General features: G+C 38.9%; 3 protein-coding genes and 1 non-coding gene across 6 annotated transcripts; 3 read left to right on the top strand and 1 right to left on the bottom strand.

Moving 5' to 3' along the window:
* Positions 1–1,734: 1,734 nt before the first annotated feature.
* LOC131319955 (binding partner of ACD11 1) lies at positions 1,735–6,038 on the top strand. Its single transcript, XM_058350435.1, has 5 exons — positions 1,735–1,975; positions 4,116–4,219; positions 4,337–4,412; positions 5,168–5,251; positions 5,336–6,038. The coding sequence occupies exons 1-5, from the start codon at positions 1,970–1,972 to the stop codon at positions 5,828–5,830; spliced, it is 765 nt and encodes a 254-aa protein (XP_058206418.1). The 5' UTR covers positions 1,735–1,969; the 3' UTR covers positions 5,831–6,038.
* Positions 6,039–12,094: 6,056 nt separating this feature from the next.
* On the top strand, positions 12,095–17,055 carry LOC131319952 (pentatricopeptide repeat-containing protein At1g25360-like). Of its 2 annotated transcripts, none has more exons than XM_058350432.1 (3): positions 12,095–15,154; positions 15,338–15,428; positions 16,817–17,055. In XM_058350432.1, the coding sequence occupies exon 1, from the start codon at positions 12,169–12,171 to the stop codon at positions 14,581–14,583; it is 2,415 nt and encodes an 804-aa protein (XP_058206415.1). In that variant the 5' UTR covers positions 12,095–12,168; the 3' UTR covers positions 14,584–15,154; positions 15,338–15,428; positions 16,817–17,055. The 2 variants fall into 2 exon arrangements, with proteins under 2 accessions (XP_058206415.1, XP_058206414.1); XM_058350431.1 differs by having other exon boundaries at positions 15,338–15,435.
* On the bottom strand, positions 15,545–18,697 carry LOC131319954 (bark storage protein A-like). 2 transcript variants are annotated; one of them, XM_058350433.1, is made up of 6 exons: positions 18,280–18,697; positions 17,308–17,375; positions 17,049–17,204; positions 16,669–16,863; positions 16,402–16,581; positions 15,545–16,044 (listed from the first exon to the last, which is right to left on the bottom strand). In XM_058350433.1, exons 1-6 carry the CDS (start codon positions 18,524–18,526, stop codon positions 15,847–15,849), a joined length of 1,044 nt encoding a protein of 347 aa, XP_058206416.1. In that variant the 5' UTR covers positions 18,527–18,697; the 3' UTR covers positions 15,545–15,846. The 2 variants fall into 2 exon arrangements, with proteins under 2 accessions (XP_058206416.1, XP_058206417.1); XM_058350434.1 differs by having other exon boundaries at positions 16,398–16,581; positions 18,280–18,668.
* A 1,336-nt stretch (positions 18,698–20,033) lies between these two features.
* TRNAY-GUA (transfer RNA tyrosine (anticodon GUA)) lies at positions 20,034–20,127 on the top strand. Its single transcript has 2 exons — positions 20,034–20,070; positions 20,092–20,127. It is a non-coding gene; the product is annotated as a tRNA-Tyr (tRNA).
* Positions 20,128–23,621: the final 3,494 nt, after the last annotated feature.

Genomic DNA, 23,621 nt, shown 5'->3' with positions numbered 1-23,621 from the left:
GGATCGTCTAATAGCACGACGCGTCTTACGGAGCATAACCCATCTTACCAAGCTATCACAGAATAATTAAGAACTGTTGTATGAACGTGTATAAAAATCTAGAAAATTATACACGAGATTTGATAGAGAAAATTAATACCACAAATAAATCCTCAAGTCATACAATCACGATTCGAATAATAAAACACTAAATCAAAATATAAACATCGTTACTCAGAGTTCGAGCTTCATCTATGCCTTAGAAACGAGTTTAGCCAGACATCGGAAGAGAAATCATCGCACTGATCTTCTGTCCAGCCGTGATCGAAAAAGAATGACTCTGCGGGGAACAGTGCTCTCGGTTTTCGGCCGTGTTTCTCTTCCTTTCCATCTCCTCTAATAACCCTTGTAGCCCGACTTGTAATCTCCCTTTTTATATGTACTGCTGCCGTCCCCTTTATTTTGACTTCAAAAAGCCCTAATAAGATGAAGTATATTAAAACATCATGGGCCCATCCTTAGTCAAGGCAGTGCAAGTCCAATTTCTCATTTGAAAGTCCAATTCCTTGGCCCATTAACTTCGGTTAAGTCCAGTGCTACTCCTGACTTCGTATTGCGATTCGGACCTTTGGACATCGTTTAATACTTTAACTTTGCACTTTTTGTATCAAATCCTCTAAATACCTACAACAAAAACAAAAGCATAAATCTCTAAGTAATAACATATAAATAAACTTAGCAAGGATAATTTAGAGGGCGCGCATAAGGACATTTACGCGTCTATCAAATACCCATTGGTTGGTGTTTGGGATAAGGTCCGAACCCATACCCGATTTTCTACCACCCAATATTCCCCACCTTAGAGGATGGGCAGGGCAAAATCCACTTTGACCCCATGTGGTCATAATCATATGCGGATACTCCTTTTATGGTTCAAAACTGACCACGTAACTTACCTGTGGTTTTGAAAATGTACGGATAGACCTCCTGCCGTCATGTTTTTCATTCATATTAATGGACACAACATTAAAAGACCGATATACCCTCATTATATCCCTTGATTCTTCTTCTTTTTTAAATCTAACCACACCATCTCATGTACCAAAAATTGAATCCAAACCATTAATATTGTAAATTTTGACGAGTACTATAGCTATGTCAAAATTCAAGTAAATAAAAAAAATGAAAAGCTCATGGTTGAATTGATTTTATTATGAAATTAACATTTCAAATTTAAATTTACTAAAAATTAGATCACTGGGTTGTTGATACCTTATCGAGATGATTGTTTATAGAGATACTCTATTTTTTATTTAACGGAAATGATACTCGCACATCCGTTGTGTGTATTGTGTAATCAATTCTGACCGTTCAGATGTGTTTAGACGCTCTAGATTTAAAAAAAACTATTTCAATGAAAAGTTTAACTCTTCCAAGCAAAAGTTTGAACAAATCTTGACCATTTATTACAATAATGGACGGATGGAGATTGATTGTACTTGATGTTTTGCACAACCGTTGTGCATGTAGCATCTTTGTTTATTTAATATATTATAAACGACTCAGATTATATTTAGAAGCGTGTGAGATACATTTCTGTTAATATGAATAGAAAACATGAAGGCATGTGATTTATCCGCACATTTAAAAAAAAATCATATACTCCTATAAGTTATGTGGTCAATTTAAAACAATGAGAGAGTATCCATACATGACGATAATCACGTGAGGGAAAGTGGATTTTGCCCATATAAATAAACTCCCACGTCAACGTAAACCGCGTGTCCACCACTCCGCGCGCGCCCTTATAACCCCTTCCCTCCCACCGCCCTCAATCTCCGTCGTCCCCCTCCGTCGCCCAAGCCTCGATATTTCTTGCCAACCAAATCACTTCCTCTCTCTCTCTCTCTCTCTCTCTCTCTCTCTCTACAAAGTATTCCGCCCGTTGCCCCGATACAATTGATCTCTGGTTTGCTCCGGAATTGTTTCGATGTCGGTTAGTACTTGCGGTTTTTACTTATTTTCACGTCTACTTGTCTCTTCAATTCCTCCGTTGTACGCTTCATCGAATCAAATCATACGCTTACTAGTATCAAATGCTTAGACGCATGTAATTTAATTAGTAGTAACTAGCGAATTGTGCTCGGTGTTGTTTCGTGTTAATCTTGCAGATCCGATTGATTTGTCCATTATCCAAGCAGTTCTGGTTGTTAATACGTATATAGGGAAGTCTACTTGTTACTGTTTTTATTCTGGTTTTGAAAAAAATTAAGGCAATATTTGACGAATCCATTAACTCTAGTTGATTAGTTCGCTGAAAGACAAAAAAAGAAGGTAATTTTCATTGTTGAGTTTTGGTGAGGTATGTATTAGGGAATTTCAAATTGACATAAATTCTTGAGGTTTTATAGATAACAAGAAAGTTGTTCACCAGTAGTATATTAGTCTGTGATGTTCTTTCTGAAACAATTAGAAAATAACTATTTATTTATTTCTTAGTTTACATGTAATGGATTTATCTCCCCATAATGACTATTAATAGTTGTTCCTGGGGAAAATACAATGTTTAAAAAGATCCATTGAAAAAAAAGTGCAATTGAACGCTTATGCAAAAGGAATCATTCTTACTTTGATGAAATTCGTTTGAACCTCGGGCATTCCCCTTATCGTTAGAATTTCCAGAAAGAAATCCAACAACAAAAAAACAGTTTAAGAAGTCATGGTTGTTACTAAGACCAGCACTGTTTATTAAGTTCCATGCTGACCTATGTGGTTATAGTGTTATACTATCAGATAGGACGTGTTCATATTCACCACTGGCAGGTGTTAGTGTAACCCTTTCATCCAAACAGTTTAGGAGAAGGCTTTGTTTGTGTTTTCATCTATGGAAGAGTCTTTCGTTGCTTGTGTTAAAAATTTTGATTTCTGGTATGCTAAATGGAAATTGTTTAGTGCATGCATGCTTTTCTCTTACTAGTTCCTTGATTATCCTGAATTAGGAGTTCAGTCTTCTTTAGCAGAGCCTTGGAATGTTTGATAGTATTCCCCAAAATAATCCTTGTTCCCTCTCGGACCGTGGGTGTGTGAATGCGCGTGCTTGCATGCACATTCTCGAACTGTGTGTGCCATGGCCCATGTGTATGGCATAACAAGGGGTTTCTGTGTCCCTATGTTTTAGTTTCACTTATGAGCATTCTCCTTCTAGTGCTACCTTTTTCGGCCCAGGTAAATGAAATTAATATGACATTCTTCTGTTGCTTCTTCCATCATGATGTATCATTGGGTCCAAGTTCCAGCAAGTTTACTGGGATTGGAATACTTGCCAGACCTTTTAGCCAAGTTTACGAGATCAGTTCAAGTCGATTGTAATTTCTTACTACTTGGCAGGGACTGGGGTTGAGTCCAGTGAAAACTAAAGTTTTTTGGGGGGTTGTTTTAGGGTTTCCTACTCATAGAGTTCTGGAATATATGGCTGTGAACCCAAAAACATTTTACTTGTTACGGGAATACTGGTATTCTCACTTTGTACATGTATATGCAACATGTCAAAACTTTTATAAAAGTTGAGCCGCAACATGAATTTTCCCTGGGTGATTGTTTGAGAAATAATGTGAAGTAGAATTGTTTGGTCTATAAAACAATCAAGAGTCTGTTGTCGTAGGATTGTGGGTGCATCTTGTGAATGTGGTAACTTTTATCCTCCTCTTTTCTGGGAGACCTTCACTTAAATTGTTTATGTAATTGTTGTTCGTATTGGTTTGGATATATGTCCAACTCTTGAGTAATTTTTTTTTAACTTTTTTCAGTGCCTTGACCGTTTTACCATTGTTCTAGACTTCAGCTGTGAACATTAATATTAATATAACTATATAAGCGTCAACAAGAAGTTGTGGATCATTGTTGACTTAAGACTTTTGAAATGTTTATGTACAAATATAATTGATTTCTTTTAGTTGTATGCACGGGACATTGAGATATGCTTCTTCTTCTTTTTTTTATGGTTTTTTTTATCATCACGAGACATGCTTGTTTGTATGTGCAAGATTGCAATGGACTCCTCAGTCACATATCTCAACATTGTTGAGATATTTAATTCTTTATTGCCCCACGTTTCTCTTGGGTTCTTGTCCTTACAGATCAGAACTGTGAAAGTCAGCAATCTCTCCTTAGGTGCAACAGAGCAGGATATAAAGGAGTTTTTTTCATTTTCTGGTGAAATTGAATATGTCGACATGCATAGGTTAGTTTTCGAGTAATTTCACCTTTTTGACTTCCGCCCTGTGAAGTAACAGATACTACGTAATGCACATCAAGGCTGTCACTTATGATTATCTGATGTCATTTTAACATTTTGCAGTGAGAATGAACGGTCTCAGATTGCACATGTTACCTTCAAGGATCCTCAGGGGGCAGAGACTGCGGTTCTTCTTTCGGTAAGTTTACTTCCCAAATTGTAATTTTTGCTGAATGTTGGTTGGCTAACGAAGCTATATTAGAAATCCATTTTCCTAGAAAGAGGAGTTGTATGATTGATTATCAATGATATGACCAAAGTTCCTACTAATTGTCATTTCATTCTTCTTCATCGATTAACCTTCAGATGGCAAATCTTTTATCTTGGTTAGTGCGGTGGAACAATATATAAAGACAAGAATTCTTAATTACAGTATAATTCAAGTATGCTGTTGATGAAATTAAAATCTTGACATTCGTTTCAAAACGTTGTTTTGGACTTCACGCACTTCTATATTGGGAATGCGTTGTAGATCCAATTCTAAATCTGAATCAGAACTGACTAAGTTCAGGTTAATCAAGTTTGTGGTTTGAGTTCAGCACTCACAAGTCACAACGCACAGGTCGTCTGTGTATCATTCTGGAGTTTATTTGGGCATTGCACTTGCATTTAAAATTTTAATCTCTTCTCTTGTACCTCCAGGTCCTCCATTGAATTTGGAGGCCAGCACTTTATTCAGTTGAGTCTTGCATTATTATTTTGATTATGCAGTATTTCTGAAAATGGATAGAGTTGTTACTATACTTATCATGTTTACTGGCTGTGCTTTATGTAATTGTAGATGAAGTCTTCTTCTTGTTGCTTTAGTTGAAGGACTTCTGTTTTTCCCTTTTATGTTTAGCATCCTTTTCCAGTTCCTTTCTTGAATGGTAAACCCATTTGTCTGTTATTCAGGGAGCGACAATAGTTGATCAGTCTGTTGGCATAGCTCTTGAACCGGATTACAAGTTGCCACCTGCTGCTTCAGCAACACCTTGTGTATGATCCAAGCTTCTACTGTTGTCAATTTTACCTTCTAAACTGTAAACTTTCTTGAGTGGTCAATTTGTTCAATCTATCCAGGCAACAGAGAACAAAAATCCAGGTGGGTCTGGATCTGCTATCCAAAAGGCGGAGGATGTTGTCACCGGCATGTTGGCCAAGGGCTTTATATTGGGCAAAGACACACTCAACAAAGCCAAGACCTTTGACGAGCAGCACCAGTTGACTTCCACGGCATCTGCCAAAGTTGCTTCTCTGGACCAGAAAATCGGTCTCAGTGAGAAGATCAACATGGGGACAACATTGGTGAACGATAAGGTGAGGGAAGTGGACCAGAAGTTTCAGGTTTCCGAAAAGACCAAGTCTGCTTTAGCGGCTGCCGAGCAGACAGTTAGCACTGCGGGGTCTGCCATCATGAAGAACCGATATGTTCTAACTGGCACTTCGTGGGTCACCGGCGCTTTCAGCAGGGTTTCCAAGGCGGCGGAAGACGTGGGAAAAAAGACGAAGGAGAAAGTGGCGGAGGAAGAACAGGGGAGATATTCGGCACAGGGTTATTCTCAGGTTCACGATTGATAAAGATTTGGCAATCTTGTGTGGATATATATGTGTGTGATGGTAGTTTTGATCTTTGGGTTCTTATGGATTGCCATTTATGCTTATGTTATGATACCAATAAATATCCATAAGCTTGTGTGGTGTATTGTTGGGGTATGTTTGCACAGATGGTACCTAATTCTTCGTTTGGATGCTACATAATATATAATATAAATTAGCGCTTAAATATTGTTGCAATATTGTCCTGCATATCCAAAACTGTGTCAAATATAGTGGAACAATAATGCTCTCTATCAAACATGGTGCATGGGAAAGGGCACCTAAGGTCCCTGTGAGGCGCTAGGTGCGCGTAAGCTGGCAATATGGTGATTGCAAGCTGGCCCAAAATTAAAAGTTCACTCAAAAAGCAATATCATCTAAAGCTCCTAGCTAGCGACTGCCGCTATTGGTACATATAATATGTACGTACAATGTACATATAGATTTTGTGGGGTTCAATTCGGGTCTCACAAATATGATCCGAACCGCTCATTATTTTTAAAACATCTTTTTATGGAGTCTTGTAAAAAATCATCTCAACCCGATAACGGTAAATTTTTTTTCTGAATTTGTAGGGGCGAAACTAAGCAGTTAAGTAGTTTCGCCTCCACAAATTAAGAAAAAATCCTTACCGATATCGGGTTATGCTGATTTTTTACAGGGCTCCATAAAAAAATGTTTGAAAAATAATAGGCGGTTTGAATCATCTTTGTGGGACCCGAAATGGGCTCCACAAAATTAATATGTACATAATATGTACATTTCATATGTACCCCTAGCATTTTTGCTAGCTAAATATGCCAAGGAATTGTTCACCTTCATGGTAGAAGTACAATCACACCTACTAGTAAGTAAAGGGTAGTCTAGTGCACATGTTTGTGCGCAAAAATCAAGACGCAGTCGGATACACGTTGACAAAATAATGAAGGATCCACGTGCATTAAACGATTCCGGACATATCTATGTATGGATATGTCATCTGTGTACATAAGTCTCTTCAGATAGTATTTATTCATTAAATATTACTGGCTAAGGATTAACTAATTAATTGGCCCCTTAGCTGGCTGGATAAATCTTCATGGATTATCGAAATCAACTTTACATTAATTATTGCCTAGTCTGAAGCCCTTTAGATATATGGAGGCAAAAAACTACGACATTGCATCCTGTCCTTGAAGTGATACTACAATGAGTCGCATTTTGCTTCAGTTTCTTATAACATTTTTCTTTGTTTCTAGTACCTTTCGCAACGACGGGGCTACGGGGACAGCGTACGATGTGGGCTGTTACCCTCTCGGAGAAAAGTTTCAACTCGACCGACCGCCACTTTTGTCTCTTGATCAAAAATCATTCTTTTCGAACAGAGTTCAAATGCGCGTAATCAGCGGCGTTCCGAACAACCCGAAACCGTTACTAGTTCGTTGCAAATCCGCAGACGATGATATCGGAATGCATGAACTCAAAACCGGTGAGGAATTGGATTGGCATTTCGGAGTCGATTTCTTCAAAAGAACTCTCTTCTTCTGCCACTTCTACTGGGACTCCAAGGACACAGCTTTTGATGTATTCAGATTGCTTGATATCTGGGGCAATCACTACACCTCATACTATTGGTTAGCTAAACCTGAGGGTTTCTATTTCAGAACTAACACCACATGCTGGGAAAAAAAGCATGATTGGAAATGACTTCTATTTTAGTAACATCCTCATCGACTGGTTGATTTCTCCTATAAATGAAGTCGGTCCAAATTATAAGAGACTTTTCTTGATCAATATATTGGTCTCTTTGTTACGGCGTTTTACTCATTGGCAAATACGGAGTAATGTACTATGTCTGTTTACACCTCGACTAATTAATTTTGCAAATCGAGGGCCATGAGTAAAAATAGCGAACATAAATTCATGGACAACATTGTTTTGCCGGTCAATATCTATATTACAAGGGAGGGCGGTGTGGACTCCTCCGAAACACATATATTGCATGCAAGGACTAATCATTCATCAATATAAGGATATCTCCGGACTCCAATGGCATAACCAAATGAACAAACCGAACCATACCATACCATTTACCCCTTGTCTGCATCAGTTAAACCCCTGCGACATCAGTGCCGTGGCCAACATATTACGCAGCCCAGCTCCAACTATGCTGCCCACACAGCCCCACCTTGTACCCCCACGCCCGTCGCATCCACGCCCACAAGACCACTTCTGGCTTCAAACCCCGTGGTCACATCCTCAACCGCCTCATCGACATTTGCCGCAAACCCTCACACCTCATCTTCGCCCGGTTTGACAAAATTCCCCAACCAGACATCGTCGCAAGAACCACAATGCTCGCCGCATACTCTGCTTCTAGAAAACTAGACATGGCCCTGGAGGTATTTAACACAGCCCCGTTGAGGATAAGCGACACTGTTTCCTACAATCCCAAGACCACGGCCCACTGCCATAACGACGACGGTCACGCTGCTATCGAACTCTTTCGCGAGATGAGGCAGGAGGATTTCTGAAACCGATGAATCAGGAAATGCCGAAAAATTTGCTTTTTGGGAAATCTCTATTGGATCTGATCAAATAGTAGCCAATGTACCAACTAAGCCACAAAGAATTCTTATGCAGATTGCCTCCATATCATCTAGTTGAAACCAATGAATTGGGACATGCCAAAAAGGCAAAAACCTTACTTTTTTGGAAATCTCTATAGGAGATGATCAAATGGTAGCCGTTGTACCAACCAAGTTACAAAAGAAATCTTGTGAAGATTGCCTCCATCTCATTTAGTAGAAACCAATGAATTAGGACATGCCAAAAACCTTACTCTCTCGGAAATCTCTTATGGGATCTGATCAAATGGTAGCCTTTGTACAAACAAAGCTAAAGATAAATCTCTAAGGTAGATGGCCTCCATCTCATTTAGTTTCATGGAGAAATGGCATTACACACTTCTATTTGGATGTGTGTAATATGCATCATTGGATCACCTTAATGTTTTTCATAAAAAATCATAACATTAAGTTTGAATAAAAGTTCATAATCTCGTAGTGGTCAAGGCTTAAGACTTTAGGGTTTGCTCCCTCCTAACGTCTTAGATGTGAAACCTCATAGGTGTTATCAACTCCTTTTGGGGCCAGTCTATTCAGAGTATTGCTCTGGCTTTAATTGGGACCCCCGCAAGTGGGTGGTGGGATCGATCAGATTAATTGAGGTGTGCGTAAGTTGTCTCGGACACCTGAGTTATAAAAAAAAAAGTAAGTTCATAACATTTGAACATCAATTCATAACATTAAGTTGATGGTAAAAGCAAGTGTTATGAATTTTTATGCAAATATTACGAATTGTTGTACATTTTATGAATTTAAGGCCGTTCAAGAAATGCGTACCATACACACCCGAATAATGGTGTGTATTTTAGCATTTGCCTTAGTTTTATTTTCTTATCTCCTCTAATAAAAAGTACTGGAAGTGCACTTGCATCTGATTCAGAGTCGGAATCATTAAGAGAGAAGGCCAAAACTGTCTCTCTGGTGTAGCCTATGTGCTCATATTTGTGTGCAAAAATCAAGACTTGATTGTGTTTGTAACCGTCCAATACATGTTAAAATAATGAAGGGTCCACATGCATAAAACAATTCCGGACATATCTATGTCTAGATCTGTGTACATAAGTCCATTCAGGTAGTGTTTCTTCATTAACTAATTGGCACCTTTAGCTAGCTAGATATACAATCTTCATGGATTGTCAAAATCAACTTTACATTGATTATTGCCTAATCTGAAGTCCTTCAGCTATGTAAGCAGTACTTATACATGGAGGGATGCAGTAACTTGAAACTACATCAACTCATCCAGTCCTTGAAGTGATACTTACAATGAGTTGCATTTTGGTTCAGTTTCTTATCATAACAACGTTTTTCTTTGTTTCTAGTACCCTGTCTCTCGATCAAAAATCATGGATTGCACCAAGAATTCAAATGCATGTAATCAGCGGCGTCCCTAACAATCCGAAACCACTACTACTTCATTGCAAATCGAAAGATGATGATTTAGGACAGCACGTACTCAAAACCGGCGAGGAATTTGATTGGCATTTTGGACTCGATTTTTTCTTAAGAAGTGTCTTCACCTGCAGCTTCAATTGGGACTCCAAGGAGCAAATTATTGTTGCATTCAAGGCACATTTTCTCCATTACTACAAATCATGCTATTGGTTAGTGAAACCGGATGGTTTCTATTTCAATACTGGTGGGTCAAACTGGGTGAAAAAACATGATTGGACCTGATTTCTTTTTTTGTACTAACATCATCATCAGCAGGTTGATGCTCCTATAAATGAAGTCAATCCAAATAGTAAGAGACTTTTGTTAATCTATATATTTATCTCTATGTTAGGTCGTTTTACTCGTTGCTAATTTCTCAGGCAAACAACGTACATATACATATTGAACCCGTCTTGAGTCCCCAAAAAAATTATCCGAGCTTGCTTATTTTGTTCAAAATAGTTTGTTAAGTGTCCCCTGTAAAAAATAAACTTAATCCGATATCGATAAAGACATTTACAAAACATACAACTTTGTTTTTGTAATTTATGTGTGGATTATAAAGCAAAGTTGAATGTTTCGTAAACGGTTTTACAACCCTAGTCAGCAACAGTTAACCCCTCACTGTCTCTCTCTCCACATGAAGAATGCTGCCTCCAAATCCATAATGCCATGATCACACCGTTTTCTACAATGCCATGATCACAGCCCACTGCCATAACGACGACGGTCACGCCGCTACCGAACTCTTTCGCGAGATGAGGCAGAAGGATTTCTGAAGCCGATGAATCAGGAAATGCCAAAAAACTTACTTTTTTGGAAATCTCTATTGGATCTGATCAAATGGTAGCCCATGTACCAACTAAGCTACAGAGAAATCTTATGCAGATTGCCTCCATCTCATTTAGTAGAAACCAATGAATTAGGACATGCCGAAAACCTTACTCTTTTGGAAATCTCTATGGGATCTGATCAAATGGTAGCCTTTGTTGTACAAACAAAGCTAAAGAGAAATCTTAGGTAGATAGCCTCCATCTAATTTAGTTTCATGGAGAAATGGCATTACACACTTCTATTTGGTTGCGTGCGATATGCATCATTGGATCACCTTAATGTTTTTCATAAAAAACCGTAACATTAAGTTTGAATAAAAGTTCATAACCTCATAGTAGTCAAGGCTTGAGACTTCGGAGTTTGCTCCCTCTTAAGGTCTCAGGTTCGAAACCTCAAGTACTATCAACTATTTTTGGGGCAAGTATATACAAAGCATTGCTCTGTACTATCAACCTTGCATTGCCTAATCTGAATTCCTTTAGCTACGTATGCAGTATACTTAAACATGGAGGGATGCAGTAACTTGAAACTACATCAACGCATCCAGTCCTTGAATTGATACTTACAATGAGTCGCATTTTGCTTCAGTTTCTTATCATAACAACATTTTTCTTTGTTTCTAGTACCTTGTCTCTCGATCAAAAATCATGGATTTCACCGAGAATTCATATGCGTATAATCAGTGGCGTCCCTAACAATCCAAAACCATTTCTCGCTCACTCATTGCAAATCTAAAGATGATGATATAGGATCGCATGTACTCAAAACCGGCGAGGAATTGGATTGGCATTTTGGACTCGGTTTTTTCTTAAGAACTGTCTTCACCTGCAGCTTCGATTGGGACTCCAAGGAGAAAATTATTGTTGTATTCCCAACACATTTTCTCCAGTACTGCAAAAGATGCAATTGGTTAGTGAAACCGGATGGTTTCTATTTCAGTCTTGATGGGTCATTGTCAAACTGGGTGAAAAAACATGATTGGACCTGATTTCTACTATATTTTTGTAACAGCATCATCCAGTTGATGATGCTCCTATAAATAAAGTCAATCCAAATAGTAAGAGACTTTTGTTAATCTATATATTTATCTCCATGTTACGTGGTTTTACTCGTTGCTAATTTCTCTAGGCAAACAACGTACATACGCATATTGAAGCCATCTCGAGTCAAAAAAAAAAATTGATCTGAGCCCGCTCATTTTATTCAAAATAGTTTTTTTAGCGTTTCTGTAAAAAATAAACTCAACTTGATATCGATAGAGGCATTTATAAAACATCCAATTTTGTTATCGTAATTTAAGTCTGAACTATGAAGCAAAGTCGAAACACAGTCCAAAGTCGAATGTTTCGTAAACGTTTTTGTAAAACGTTTTTACAACTGTAGTCAGCGTCAGTTTACGACCCTGGTCCGCAACAGTTAACCCCTCACCGTCTCTCTCTCCACATGAAGAATGCTGCCACCAAATCCATAAACCCCTGCGACATCCGTGCCGTGGCAAACTTTTACGCAGCCCAGCTCCAACTATGCTGCCCGCACAGCCCCACCTCGTACGCCCAAGCCCGTCGCGTCCACGCCCACATGACCACTTCTGGGTTCAAACCCCGTGGTCACATCCTCAACCGCCTCATCGACATCTACTGCAAATCCTCCCACCTCGTCTTCGCCCACCAACTGTTCGACAAAATTCCCCATCCGGACATCGTCGCAAGAACCACAATGCTCGCCGCATACTCTGCTTCTAGAAAACCAGACATGGCCCTGGAGATATTTAACACGACCCCGTTGAGGATAAGGGACACCGTCTTCTACAATGCCATGATCACGACCCACTGCCATAACGACGACGGTCACGCTGCTATCGAACTCTTTCGCGGTATGAGGCGGGAGGGTTTCCCGCCTGATAACTTCACTTTTACTAGCGTCCTGTCCGCGTCAGCCCTCGTAGCGGATCGAGAAACCCATTGCCAGCAGTTGCATTGTGCAGTTGTGAAGTCAGGAACTGGGTTGGTGACTTCGGTAGTGAATGCACTTATATCGGTTTACGTGAAATGTGCATCTTCTCCATTAGTGTCTTCATCTTCGTTGATGGGTGCTGCTAGGAAGCTTTTTGATGAGATGCCCGTGAGAGATGAATTAACATGGACTACAATCATTACAGGTTACGTGAGGAATGGTGACCTGGATACAGCTCGTCGAGTTTTTGAAGGGATGGAAGAGAAGTTAGTGGTTGCTTGGAATGCCATGATTTCGGGTTATGTACATAATGGCTTTGTGAGTGAGGCGTTGGAAATATTTAGAAGGATGAATCTGTCGGGAATAAAGCTCGATGAATTTACATACACTAGCGTTCTTAGCGCTTGTGCTAGTGCTGGATTGTTCCTCTTTGGGAAGCAAGTTCACGCGTACATTCTACGAATGGATGACAAACTTTCATGGGACTTTTCATTGTCTGTTGATAATGCACTTATTACCTTGTATTGGAAATGTGGCAAAGTTGATGAAGCACGCATGATTTTTAATAACATGCCAGTAAGAGACCTTGTTTCGTGGAATGCAATTTTATCAACGTATGTGAGTGCTGGGCGAATTAATGAAGCTAGGTCCTTTTTCATTGAGATGCCAGAGAGGAACCTTTTGACATGGACAGTTATCATATCAGGAATGGCCCAGAATGGGTTGGGGGAAGAAGGTCTGAAGTTGTTTAACCAGATGAAGTTAGAGGGATTAAAGCCATGCGACTATGCATTTGCAGGAGCTATTTCTTCTTGTGCTGTGCTTGCAGCATTGGAGCATGGACGCCAGCTCCATGCGCAGATTGTCCGATTAGGGTTTGATTCAAGCCTCTCAGCTGGCAATGCACTAATAACTATGTACGCTAGATGCGGTGTTGTTGAGGCTGCGCACTGTTTGTTTCTGACAATGCCTTTTATGGATTCAGTTTCTTGGAATGCCATGATTGCTGCTTTAGGGCAACACGGGCATGGTGCTCAAGCTCTAGAGCTTTTTGAACAGATGTTGGAGGAAGAAATATTACCTGATCGGATAACTTTCCTCACTATTCTCTCTGCTTGTAGCCATGCAGGTTTAGTTAACCAAGGACGTAGTTATTTCGATGCCATGTACGGATTATATGGTATACGCCCAGATGAAGATCATTATGCCCGCCTTATTGATTTGTTGTGTCGAGCTGGAAAATTCTCTGAAGCAGAGGACGCAATCCAAAGACTACCTTTTGAGCCAGGTGTACCAATTTGGGAGGCTCTCCTTGGTGGTTGCCGAATTCATAGGAACGTGGATTTAGGGGTCCAGTCGGCAGAACGATTATTGGAGCTGAGGCCACAACATGATGGAACGTACATCCTTTTGTCAAACATGTATGCTGATGTGGGTCGATGGGATGACATGGCAAAAGTAAGAAAGTTGATGAGGGACAGAGGGGTTAAGAAGGAGCCCGGTTGTAGTTGGGTTGAGGTTGAAAACAAGGTACATGTATTCTTGGTGGATGACACAGCACACCCTGAGGTGCAAGCAGTGTACAACTATCTTGAAGAGTTGGGAATGAAGATGAGGGAATTAGGGTATGTGCCTGACACCAAGTATACTTTGCATGATGTGGGGTCCGATCAAAAACAACATGGTTTATCAACTCACAGTGAGAAGCTTGCAGTTGTATTTGGTCTCCTAAAGCTTCCTCGTGGAGCCACCGTTAGGGTTTTCAAGAACCTTAGGATATGTGGAGATTGCCATAATGCGTTCAAGTTCATGTCAAAAGTTGTAGAAAGAGACATTGTTGTGAGAGATGGGAAGAGGTTTCATCAATTTAGGAATGGTGAATGCTCTTGTGGCAATTACTGGTGAGCTGGGTTTTGTGAGAATTTATCCACCTGTGGGCAGTTAAGGAGAAATGCATCAGGGTTTTATTGAAGAAAAGACATGACATCATTTTTCTCCTCCTGAAACAAATGCATATGTTATAAAAGAACTATGGGGAAGCGGTTGAGCTTTTTGTAGAAGAGAAAGAAGCTTGAGAAGGATCACCAGCTGGTATAAGATCAGGGAAGGAGCAATCAGAATGATTCCATTTTGTCCTTCGTTCTCAGAGCCAAAGAACTTTCTGGCTTTGCGGGATATTTCAATTTAGCTTCTCATACACAGAAGAGTCTCCGTTATGCATATAGTTTTCAAGCTGATGAAAACACTTTGGTAGTTTGCAATCAGCACACTGACCACAGGGGGAATCGTGTCTTCCAGAAAAGCATTATTTCCCCATCAACGTTCTTTTCCTTTTTTGACATGCAAAATTTTGTTTGGAGAAATATCGTTATTGATTCAACACCTCGGTGGGGTGGACCAATCTTTGGTGCAGCTACCATGATACTTCAACATGAGACATCCTGTGGTTATGACAGATGTACTTCTCGTAGAGAAGGTAATGGAACTGGTATCTACGACTACGACTATTATTATCCTCATAAGCATGCTAATTAGCCAGTAAGAAATGATTGACACTTCGATGTATGGTCTGCCCTTTTCTTTGCGCATCTTATCTCAGTAATCATACTCTAAGTTTGTATTCTTTGATCTTTTGCTTTGGCCAATGTTTTGGGAACAGGCGGAACTTGGGTGTAATGCTACACAAAGCAGGTGGACGAGGAATGAGCCAGAGAAAGAAGTTACTGTCTCAGTTGTCTATGGCATGAGTTGTGACTTGTGAGTTTCCTTTCCATTCCTTAAAAGTTAAAACTGCTTTGCCACACCAAGGGAAATAAAACAGAACATTGAAACATAAAAGGAGACAGAAGAGGCAGTAAGCAGCAACTTTGTGAAAGAGAGAGCTTTGTAATTAGTCTGGCATCTCAAATGATACAATGTAAAACTCAATACCTTAATCTTTTCAGATCGAACAGCACATCGTTGGCTTATTTTATTGCATGACATTTTGAGGAATAAGAAAAATCAGCTACTCTACAATCGAATTTGAAACGAGAAAATGCCCTATAATAGACAGCAAATAAAAAGCACCTGACGCAATCAATTTCCTTGGTTTCAAATGAAACTACAAAATATATCTTCCAACGTCTTGCATTGTAAAGATATATTGTGATGCAATCTGATGTTAACTTACTGTTCCTGTTTTAGAGATGCTGTGCCACTTAACCCAATGAACTCAGCAGCAACAATAAGAGCATTAACAGCTGCCAATGAACTTAGGCTACTTGATGATAGTAGTCCTGATGTCAATTTCTGCCCTGTTGCTGCCCCAGCCAAATCCGAAACCCCACGAAATACAATGCATGGCACTCCATTTGTAATGGATGTCTGCAGATCGTAGAACACCACAACCCTCCAAAAGGTCAAGATTTAATGAAAAAATATAGCTAAATGCTGTTGTTAGTAAGAAACAGAAGATTACCCTATTATTCCCAGTTCAATGCTGTTTGGATCAGAAATTGAGGGAGGGAAAAGGAGAAAAGAAAAAATTTTGAAAATGATGGAGAGCAGTAGGATTGAATTTGGACCATATATACCTGTGACTATAAAAGGATGCAAAATAAAAGATAGCGAAGTGGTGTACTATATTTCCATTCTATTGGCAAACTCCTACTAAAATCAATGTTATTCAAACATAGCCTAAAAGTAATAATCTGGCAAGATTATTCCTTTACTCTTACCTACCATTAAAACTGCAGAACTCTCTTCATCCACGGTTGAGACATTGAATTTGCTAAAAAGATATTTTCTGTATGCTGCATTGTCAAGGAATATATCAGCAGTGGAAGCTCTCAATCCATGAACAACTTTTGGTGTTTCAGGCAAGCAATTTGTCTCGTTTATGCATTGTTGCAGCTCCAAATCCTATACAAATTTCCCTACTTTCTCAAAATGGACCAAAAACATATTATGTGCATGAAAGAAGATGAAAAAATTGTTATTATAACATACCACAAGCTGCGAAGAGAGATTGAACCATTTTGGTTCAACTGGAAGCCAGAAAACCTCTTCCATTGGTTTTCCATTGGAGTAGTATACTTCTTCTGGTGTGAACTCTATTTTAGCTAACAAATTATCTCCCGTTGCTGGCAAATTGTAGGCCCCAAACTTCAGCTCTGGCAATCCCTCCTCCTCTGAGTGAAACTCCTGCATCACACAACCAAAATGGAAGAAAACAGCAATGTGTGATGATCGGGTGATTGAAAGCGACCAGCGGCAATATATTAACTGGTGTCAGACGACTATCTCCCATGTTTTCAGCAGCAGTGAGGGCAGCTTTGACAATGATGACTGATGATGAGTATGGGATTGAGCTTGTGTTTATGGTTTACCTTCCACTTCCAAGAGCCAGTGAATGCAACATATTTTGGAACACTAACATCCCCGATTGACAACGAGTCGTTAGCACTCCCAGCAGTCCCATAGTGAACAATTCCTTTGATGTCAAATACATCAATGAGGATTTGCACAGTGATACCTGCATTTAGCTTCGTATCGGCCCAGGAAAGAAACAGAAATCAGTATTTGAATACCAAAAGAACAGACAACTGTAGATTAGGAAAAGGAACATGAGAAAATTTGATAATTTACCGTTTGTTCCCCAGTCATTACGTAGATTACATCTACTTCCCTAATCCTGCCAATGTTGAATCTCCTTCCTGACCAACAAAAATTTGAACTTGGTCATAAGTAGCAGAGGTAAAGAAGGAGGTAACAAAAAACGGAGGAAATGATGATGAAGTAAATAAAGCTTTTGCCGGTTTTGGTTGGGTTAATTATACAAGGAGGAATTTCATTCTCAATGGCGGGAGTCTCGTGCACTGGATTTGCCCTTTGTTAATTTAGAAGCCTTGAAAAACCATGAGTAATAATAGCATGAAAAGTACCTCACATCGATCTGCAACTTCTAGATTGTATGAGAAAAATGGAAAAGATTCATGTTTAGCAAGAAGTATCCGAGATTCGCATTAGGCCACGGCGTATTACAGTATAAGTAGACCACACAACATACAACATTAATGTTGCGGCGATCACATTTTTAATGCCGTGTTTAACTACACCTCCTTCTTAAGTCCACACTTGGTGGCTCATTCTTGCGGCATAAATTACTAGGGTTTGCCCGTGCCTAAAGACACGATGCAACGTGAGATCTAATTAGTGGAAAATTGTGCAATTAATATTGTTTGAGAGGGAGAGCCGTAGGATTTATGAAGCAAATCAATGGTTAAGATTTATAGAGACATAAGATTTAAAAACCCTTCTCCCGTATTATGTAGATGACAAATGTTACTGATTTTCAAATTCATCTATATGTGGATTACCATTTGAGACTGAATGGCTGTCGGTTTCAACGGCCATTCAGCTCAAAGTGACCAACAAGCCAAAAAAGAAGTAGGACTTCAACAGACTATCCAACCGTCGTGTAGATGTCTTTTAATAGTGCTGATGGAGCAACGTCAATGTTAGATACTAGCACAATGCTTTTGCTAGAATGCTAGTGTGTGATGTATATACGCAAACAAGCAAAAACACATAGAGAGTAGATAAGAGAGGAGTGGGTACCGGACAAGTCAACCCAAGGGAGGTCGGAACTGGGAACAAAGAGACCGGAGTCGACGAGGACGGCCTCTTCGGTAGGATAAGCCATTACGAGGCCAATGTAAGGCCCTCCTTCACCGTTTATCCTATCAACCACGCCGTGTAATGGGTGACTCGACTTCAGCTGAACCGAAAGCCTCACATGATCAACAAACCCCACTAAAATTACTCCCAGCATTACTTCCATTATCCCCCTCATCGCCGCCGCCATTTTTTTTCCGATTATATACCACCTGCTTTCGGTTTCAGACGACCCTTTTCCGTTTGCTCACCGGTGGTTTTGGAGGACTGTCGGTTGAAGTAGTGATGGTGGGTAACTATCTGCTGCTTGAATGAGTGGTGAGGAGTTGGAGAGACCGAGAGATTAGTATCAACATAATACTGTACAAAACATTTACTACGTAGTATGGAAGCATGTGACTTTATTTCCGTTGGAGCCTAATTGGATACTCCACCAAAATGTACATCCGATTGTGTGAGACTCATTTTCGGGGTTCCGTATTGATCGATGATAGAAGTCGTTCAATTTTTTAAAATATTTATTTTAAAGGTTTTTGTTTTTTGGTAAAAAATCAGTTTATTCAGCTTTCGTCAAGAATTGATAGGTTCATTAAATTTTTGTTCCTGCGAATTTAGGAACGAAAATCGATCAAGTCCTTACTGATATTCGAATAAGCTAACTATTGAAAAAGACTTTTAAAAATATATTTTAAATAAATTAAACGACTCCAATCATTTGTGCGGAATCCATCTTTGGATCTCACACAGTCTGGTGTATATTTGGTGTACGCCAAATGATGTACCTATAGTGTTGTCTTTCGGTGTAAAAAGAAAAAAAAAAGAAAGGAAAAAGGAAAGTGATTTTTGCACTTCTATTGTGAATGCATTTAACAATTTAGAATGTGCGAAAATCACTATAAAAAAAAAGGCGCAAATGTGAAACACGTGGCCAATTGGTGGAAGTGTAAGACATGAGTTAAAACATCATTATTCTTGCAGGAAGCAGGTGGGGACAATTTAATGTAATATATGAAGTTTGTTTTTGTTTTCTGGTTTTTTTAAATTATTATATATATAAACAAATCCGACCTTCTCAATTGTTGGCAGGGCAAGGAAAGGCCTGCAATTGCAACTTTGGGTCTCAAATTTTTCTCCCATGATTTGTGAGGAGTAGGAGAGTATGAATAATGCAAAGAAGTTACACGGGAATCATGTAACCTTTTTGTGAGTTGAGCCCAAATATGGGTACTACCAAATACACAACAAATTGCAGAATTCATTTCTAGGTTCCGTGCTAATGATCAAAGTCGTTCAAATCGTTTAACATATTATTTGAAGAGTTTTTTTTGCAAAAATTCAATGAATTCGAATATCTGTAAGGTTTTATTCGATTCATTCAAATTTTCTTCTTGCAAATTTAGGAACGAAAATTGATCATGCTCTTACCTAGATTTGAATGAGCTAACTTTTTACACGTACCCTTAAAAACAAGTTTAAACAAACAAGGAAATTGATATTCGTGCTTTCTTTTTTTATGAAGGAGCTCCATTTTGTTCATGAAGTTACTAGTAACAACTTTACGTTGAAAGTGGAGCGCTCGCATCAAAAAAGGAAATTCAAATATCAATTTCCAAGAAACAAATGTTAACCACGTGGCTCTAAGTAGAGAAGTATAGAACGCTATCAAATACTTATATTTGTAGCTGCTAATAACAAATCCGACTTTAGCTCAGTTGGTAGAGCGGAGGACTGTAGTAGGCAAATAGCTCACAGCTAATCCTTAGGTCGCTGGTTCGAATCCGGCAAGTCGGATTACTTCTTTTCTCATTTTTATTTTTGCCGACAAGTGCTATTCAGATGCTTTCTTTTCTCATTTTTATTTTGGCCGACAAGTGCTATTCAGATGCACAAACCGCAAAAAGTGAGTCTTTGTCCACATTTAAATTTTTTCCGTATTTATTAGTTTTGCACAAAACTTTTGAAGATTATTGATTCGTCTCGACGAAAAGAATCAGAAAATCCATGTTTTTTAATTTATTCAAATTTAGAAATATCAACTTTTAAGCTAAAAATGCACTTTTTAGCTTAACAGCACATTTGGTTGGTGAGAAAATGGGAGGGCCAATCAATTTATTTTTATTTTTTTGTACTTTTCTCTGCATTTCTTATCAAAATGCTCAATCTAAATAGTGATTTCACAATAAACCACCAAAAAACCTATAGGTACCGACTGAAACGTAGAAAAATTGTACCGACGGCCGCGCCGAGATGTCTCTGGCCACCGGACAACCGATCCGATGTGTGTAGGGTGCTTGATCTAAACACCATATTTTCATGTATATACCGTCCGGTGGCCAGAGACGGCCCAGCGCGGCCGTCGGTACAATTTCCCTACATTTCGGTCAGTACTGATAAAAGGGGCTGTAAAAGTGGACATTTTCCTAAATATTTGAGTAAAAAAAAAAAGGTTTTCCGATTCTTCTCGTCGAGACAAATTAATAATCCATCAAAGTTTGGAGCAAAACGCACAAACGCAATTTTTTTGAATAAGGACAAAACTTCGAAAAAGCCCTAAAAGTTAAGCGGGGCTCAACCTAACAAATTGTATTTTTGATAAATGGATGGTTTTAAATTTGAAAGTATATTTATCTTTTTGTAGGAAAAATGACGGCCAATGACGTATTTTGATAATTAATACTTGTCAATGACATTTTTAACATTAACAAATGTTCACAGCATGTCATTGACGGATATTAATTATCAAAAACACTTTTTGAGCCGTCATTTTCCCTTTTTTGTATGGGTTCATTTACGGTATGGATTGAGCTCAAGGAATGGGTCCATAATGGTGATTTGGAAGAGGCAGTACTGGCCTTCTGGAGGGGGTGGTTGCGCTAGTCACAACAAGGCCTGCTTTTGAGCGCGGACGAGTAAGGCTATAAATGAACTGAACAGTTCTCGAGTTTTCGGTTCGTTTAATAATTGAATCGAACTCGATAAAATTTCGGCTCGTTAATTGTGGTTCGGCTCGATTAAAGAGGCTCGTTTAGTAAATGATTTAGCTCATATCGATAAGGGCTCGACTCGTTAAGGCTCGAGTTCAAATTTTTGGACTAGCCGAGCTCAAGCTCGACAAAGCATGTTTATTTGATGGAAATCGTTAATTTTTGTTAGGCTCATCTAGTTGATCGTTCATGGGTAAAGTAAGTTTGGTCGGACATCGAGAACGATTGGAAAATGTTTTTAGTGAAAATTCAAATGGTAACAATGACTCTGCATAAATGGTAGTAAATTTTAGGTGCTTGAAATTCGATGATCGAATTCATTTATGTTATTTATGTTTTAGAACTTGTCGATGATTGGAAATTGTTCAATATTCGAACAATGTACATTCGTTTTGAACGAAGTGAGCTGCGCGCACTTAGATTACAACTTAAATGATCTATTTTATTAAAGATAAATTTGCTAGCTACGATCGGCAGTCTATGAAATGATTTGTTGTGTGCTTGTTTTACTTGATGACAAACTGTACGACATAAACGAATTCGATCATCAAAGTTGACCTGAAAATAAGGTTGGAAATGGCCGAAATGCATCCCGTTTAGTTAATTTGTACCCCAGAGATAGGGTGCAAGTGAGGATTTTTTTGGATCCAGGGATATCACACACGTGGCACCTTGTCAACCATCCAGACCGTTCAAACGTGTTTTGGCCAGTCCGGATTCTAAAGAGAGAAAAATAGGAGAGAGAGTGATAGGATGAGGAGAGAGACGATATAAATCTGGACCATCCAAAATACGCTTGGACGATCTGGATCGCCGGCAAGTGCTGCCACATAGTACCCACTCGGCACCCAAAAACTTCTCGGGGCAAGTTGGACAAATAGGAGTAATAAATACTCCAAAATCCAGCGATCCAAAATTGAAGTCCCTGCCTGCAAATACAGAAACGGCAGAAGCATGAATGATGATTCAGTGCGGCGACACTTCACGGCCTTCGCGTGGGAAAATTTTTCAGTGCCGAGTGGATACCACGTGGTGCTTGCTCGCGCATCCGAGCCGTCCATTGCGCATTTGAACGGCTCAGATTTGGAGAAAGAAAAAGAAGAAAGAAAGTGTTAGGCGAGAGGAGATAGAAGATTTTAATCCGAACCATCCAAAAGTGTATCAGACGAATCAGATGTGCCGAGCGACTACCGCATAGAATATATCGGCACTGAAAAATCACTCCTTGGCGTGAACATCATCACCGATTCCCATTTAAAACTTGATAAAGAAAGGATTCATTAAATCCCAGTCCGTTCACGCTGAAAACTTCTCGTCATATTAAATAAATAAATACGGTGGTACCGACCATCCTATCTTATTATCAATCTTTATCTTTATCTTTATTCTTTCATTTGTATATCCGTGTTTAAATTTAACAACGACGACGACAACAAACAATCGTTGGTTGATAGGTCCGTGTCGAGAAAAATATTTCATTAATACAGATAGTAGTATATACTTTTAACGATCACGTTTGTCGTTGCCGTCCTACCCCACGCAGTAAAAGAAAAAAGATAAAGTAAAATTTAAAAAAAAAAAAAAAGCAATGCAAATGGTGTCATTGAATGTGAAATGGTGTCGCATTTACCAGTAACTAACTCTCCGAGTTTTTGATACGAAACACTGGTAGGTAATTGCAAGAGTAGGTAAGATGAATGGATCAACATAGTATGCTTTACTTATAAAAAAACAAATATACGTTTAAATTTGGAACAAGCACTCAATCACGTAGATTAATTTATTTGCAAGTTAGCCTCGAAGCATATTTGAAAATAGAGCATGCTTGGGAGTTTATTTTGCAGAAGTACTTTATTGACCAATTTGTTGCTTCAATCGATAACAAGGGGATATAATAAGAAGGCAAAATCATACTAGTTTGTACTTTGTAGCATTAAAATTGGAATTAAAATTATAACATCACAACTTGAAAGAAAATACTACAATTAAACTAATCCTTGATCTTACCGTATTAGACCGGTTTAACAATTCACATTCAATTCTTTAAGAGGTCATTGTCAATCAAGTTCGGCTATGGATGAATCAGTTAGTCTACCTCTGATGTATACTGGATTGCGTGAGATGCACGATCTCATACAAATTATCGGAGCGGTCATATTTATTTAAAATATTTTTTAAGAATCTCTTGAAAAAAAAAAAAACTTGGTACAATATTTCAATTTTGAGTTCAATTTTTTGTCAAGGAATTGAACGAGTAATTGATCAAGTTCTTATCGATATTTAACTAAACTAATTTTTTTT

This window comes from Rhododendron vialii, chromosome 3a (genome assembly GCF_030253575.1).
Source record: "Rhododendron vialii isolate Sample 1 chromosome 3a, ASM3025357v1".
Taxonomy (NCBI): Eukaryota; Viridiplantae; Streptophyta; class Magnoliopsida; order Ericales; family Ericaceae; genus Rhododendron; species Rhododendron vialii.
This window is presented reverse-complemented; position numbering and strand designations above follow the sequence as displayed.

Bases quoted from the DNA above. Each gene is read 5' to 3' on its own strand.
- LOC131319955 (XM_058350435.1), top strand. The intron at 4,220-4,336 runs GTTAGTTTTCGA...AACATTTTGCAG, and splicing joins GAATATGTCGACATGCATAG to TGAGAATGAACGGTCTCAGA. The intron at 5,252-5,335 runs GTATGATCCAAG...CAATCTATCCAG, and splicing joins CTGCTTCAGCAACACCTTGT to GCAACAGAGAACAAAAATCC.
- LOC131319952 (XM_058350432.1), top strand. From the start codon at position 12,169: ATGAAGAATGCTGCCACCAAATCCATAAACCCCTGCGACATCCGTGCC.
- LOC131319954 (XM_058350433.1), bottom strand. From the start codon at position 18,526: ATGGCGGCGGCGATGAGGGGGATAATGGAAGTAATGCTGGGAGTAATT. The intron at 17,205-17,307 runs GTAAATTATCAA...GCCGATACGAAG, and splicing joins TAATGACTGGGGAACAAACG to CTAAATGCAGGTATCACTGT. The intron at 16,582-16,668 runs GTATGTTATAAT...AAATTTGTATAG, and splicing joins ATCTCTCTTCGCAGCTTGTG to GATTTGGAGCTGCAACAATG.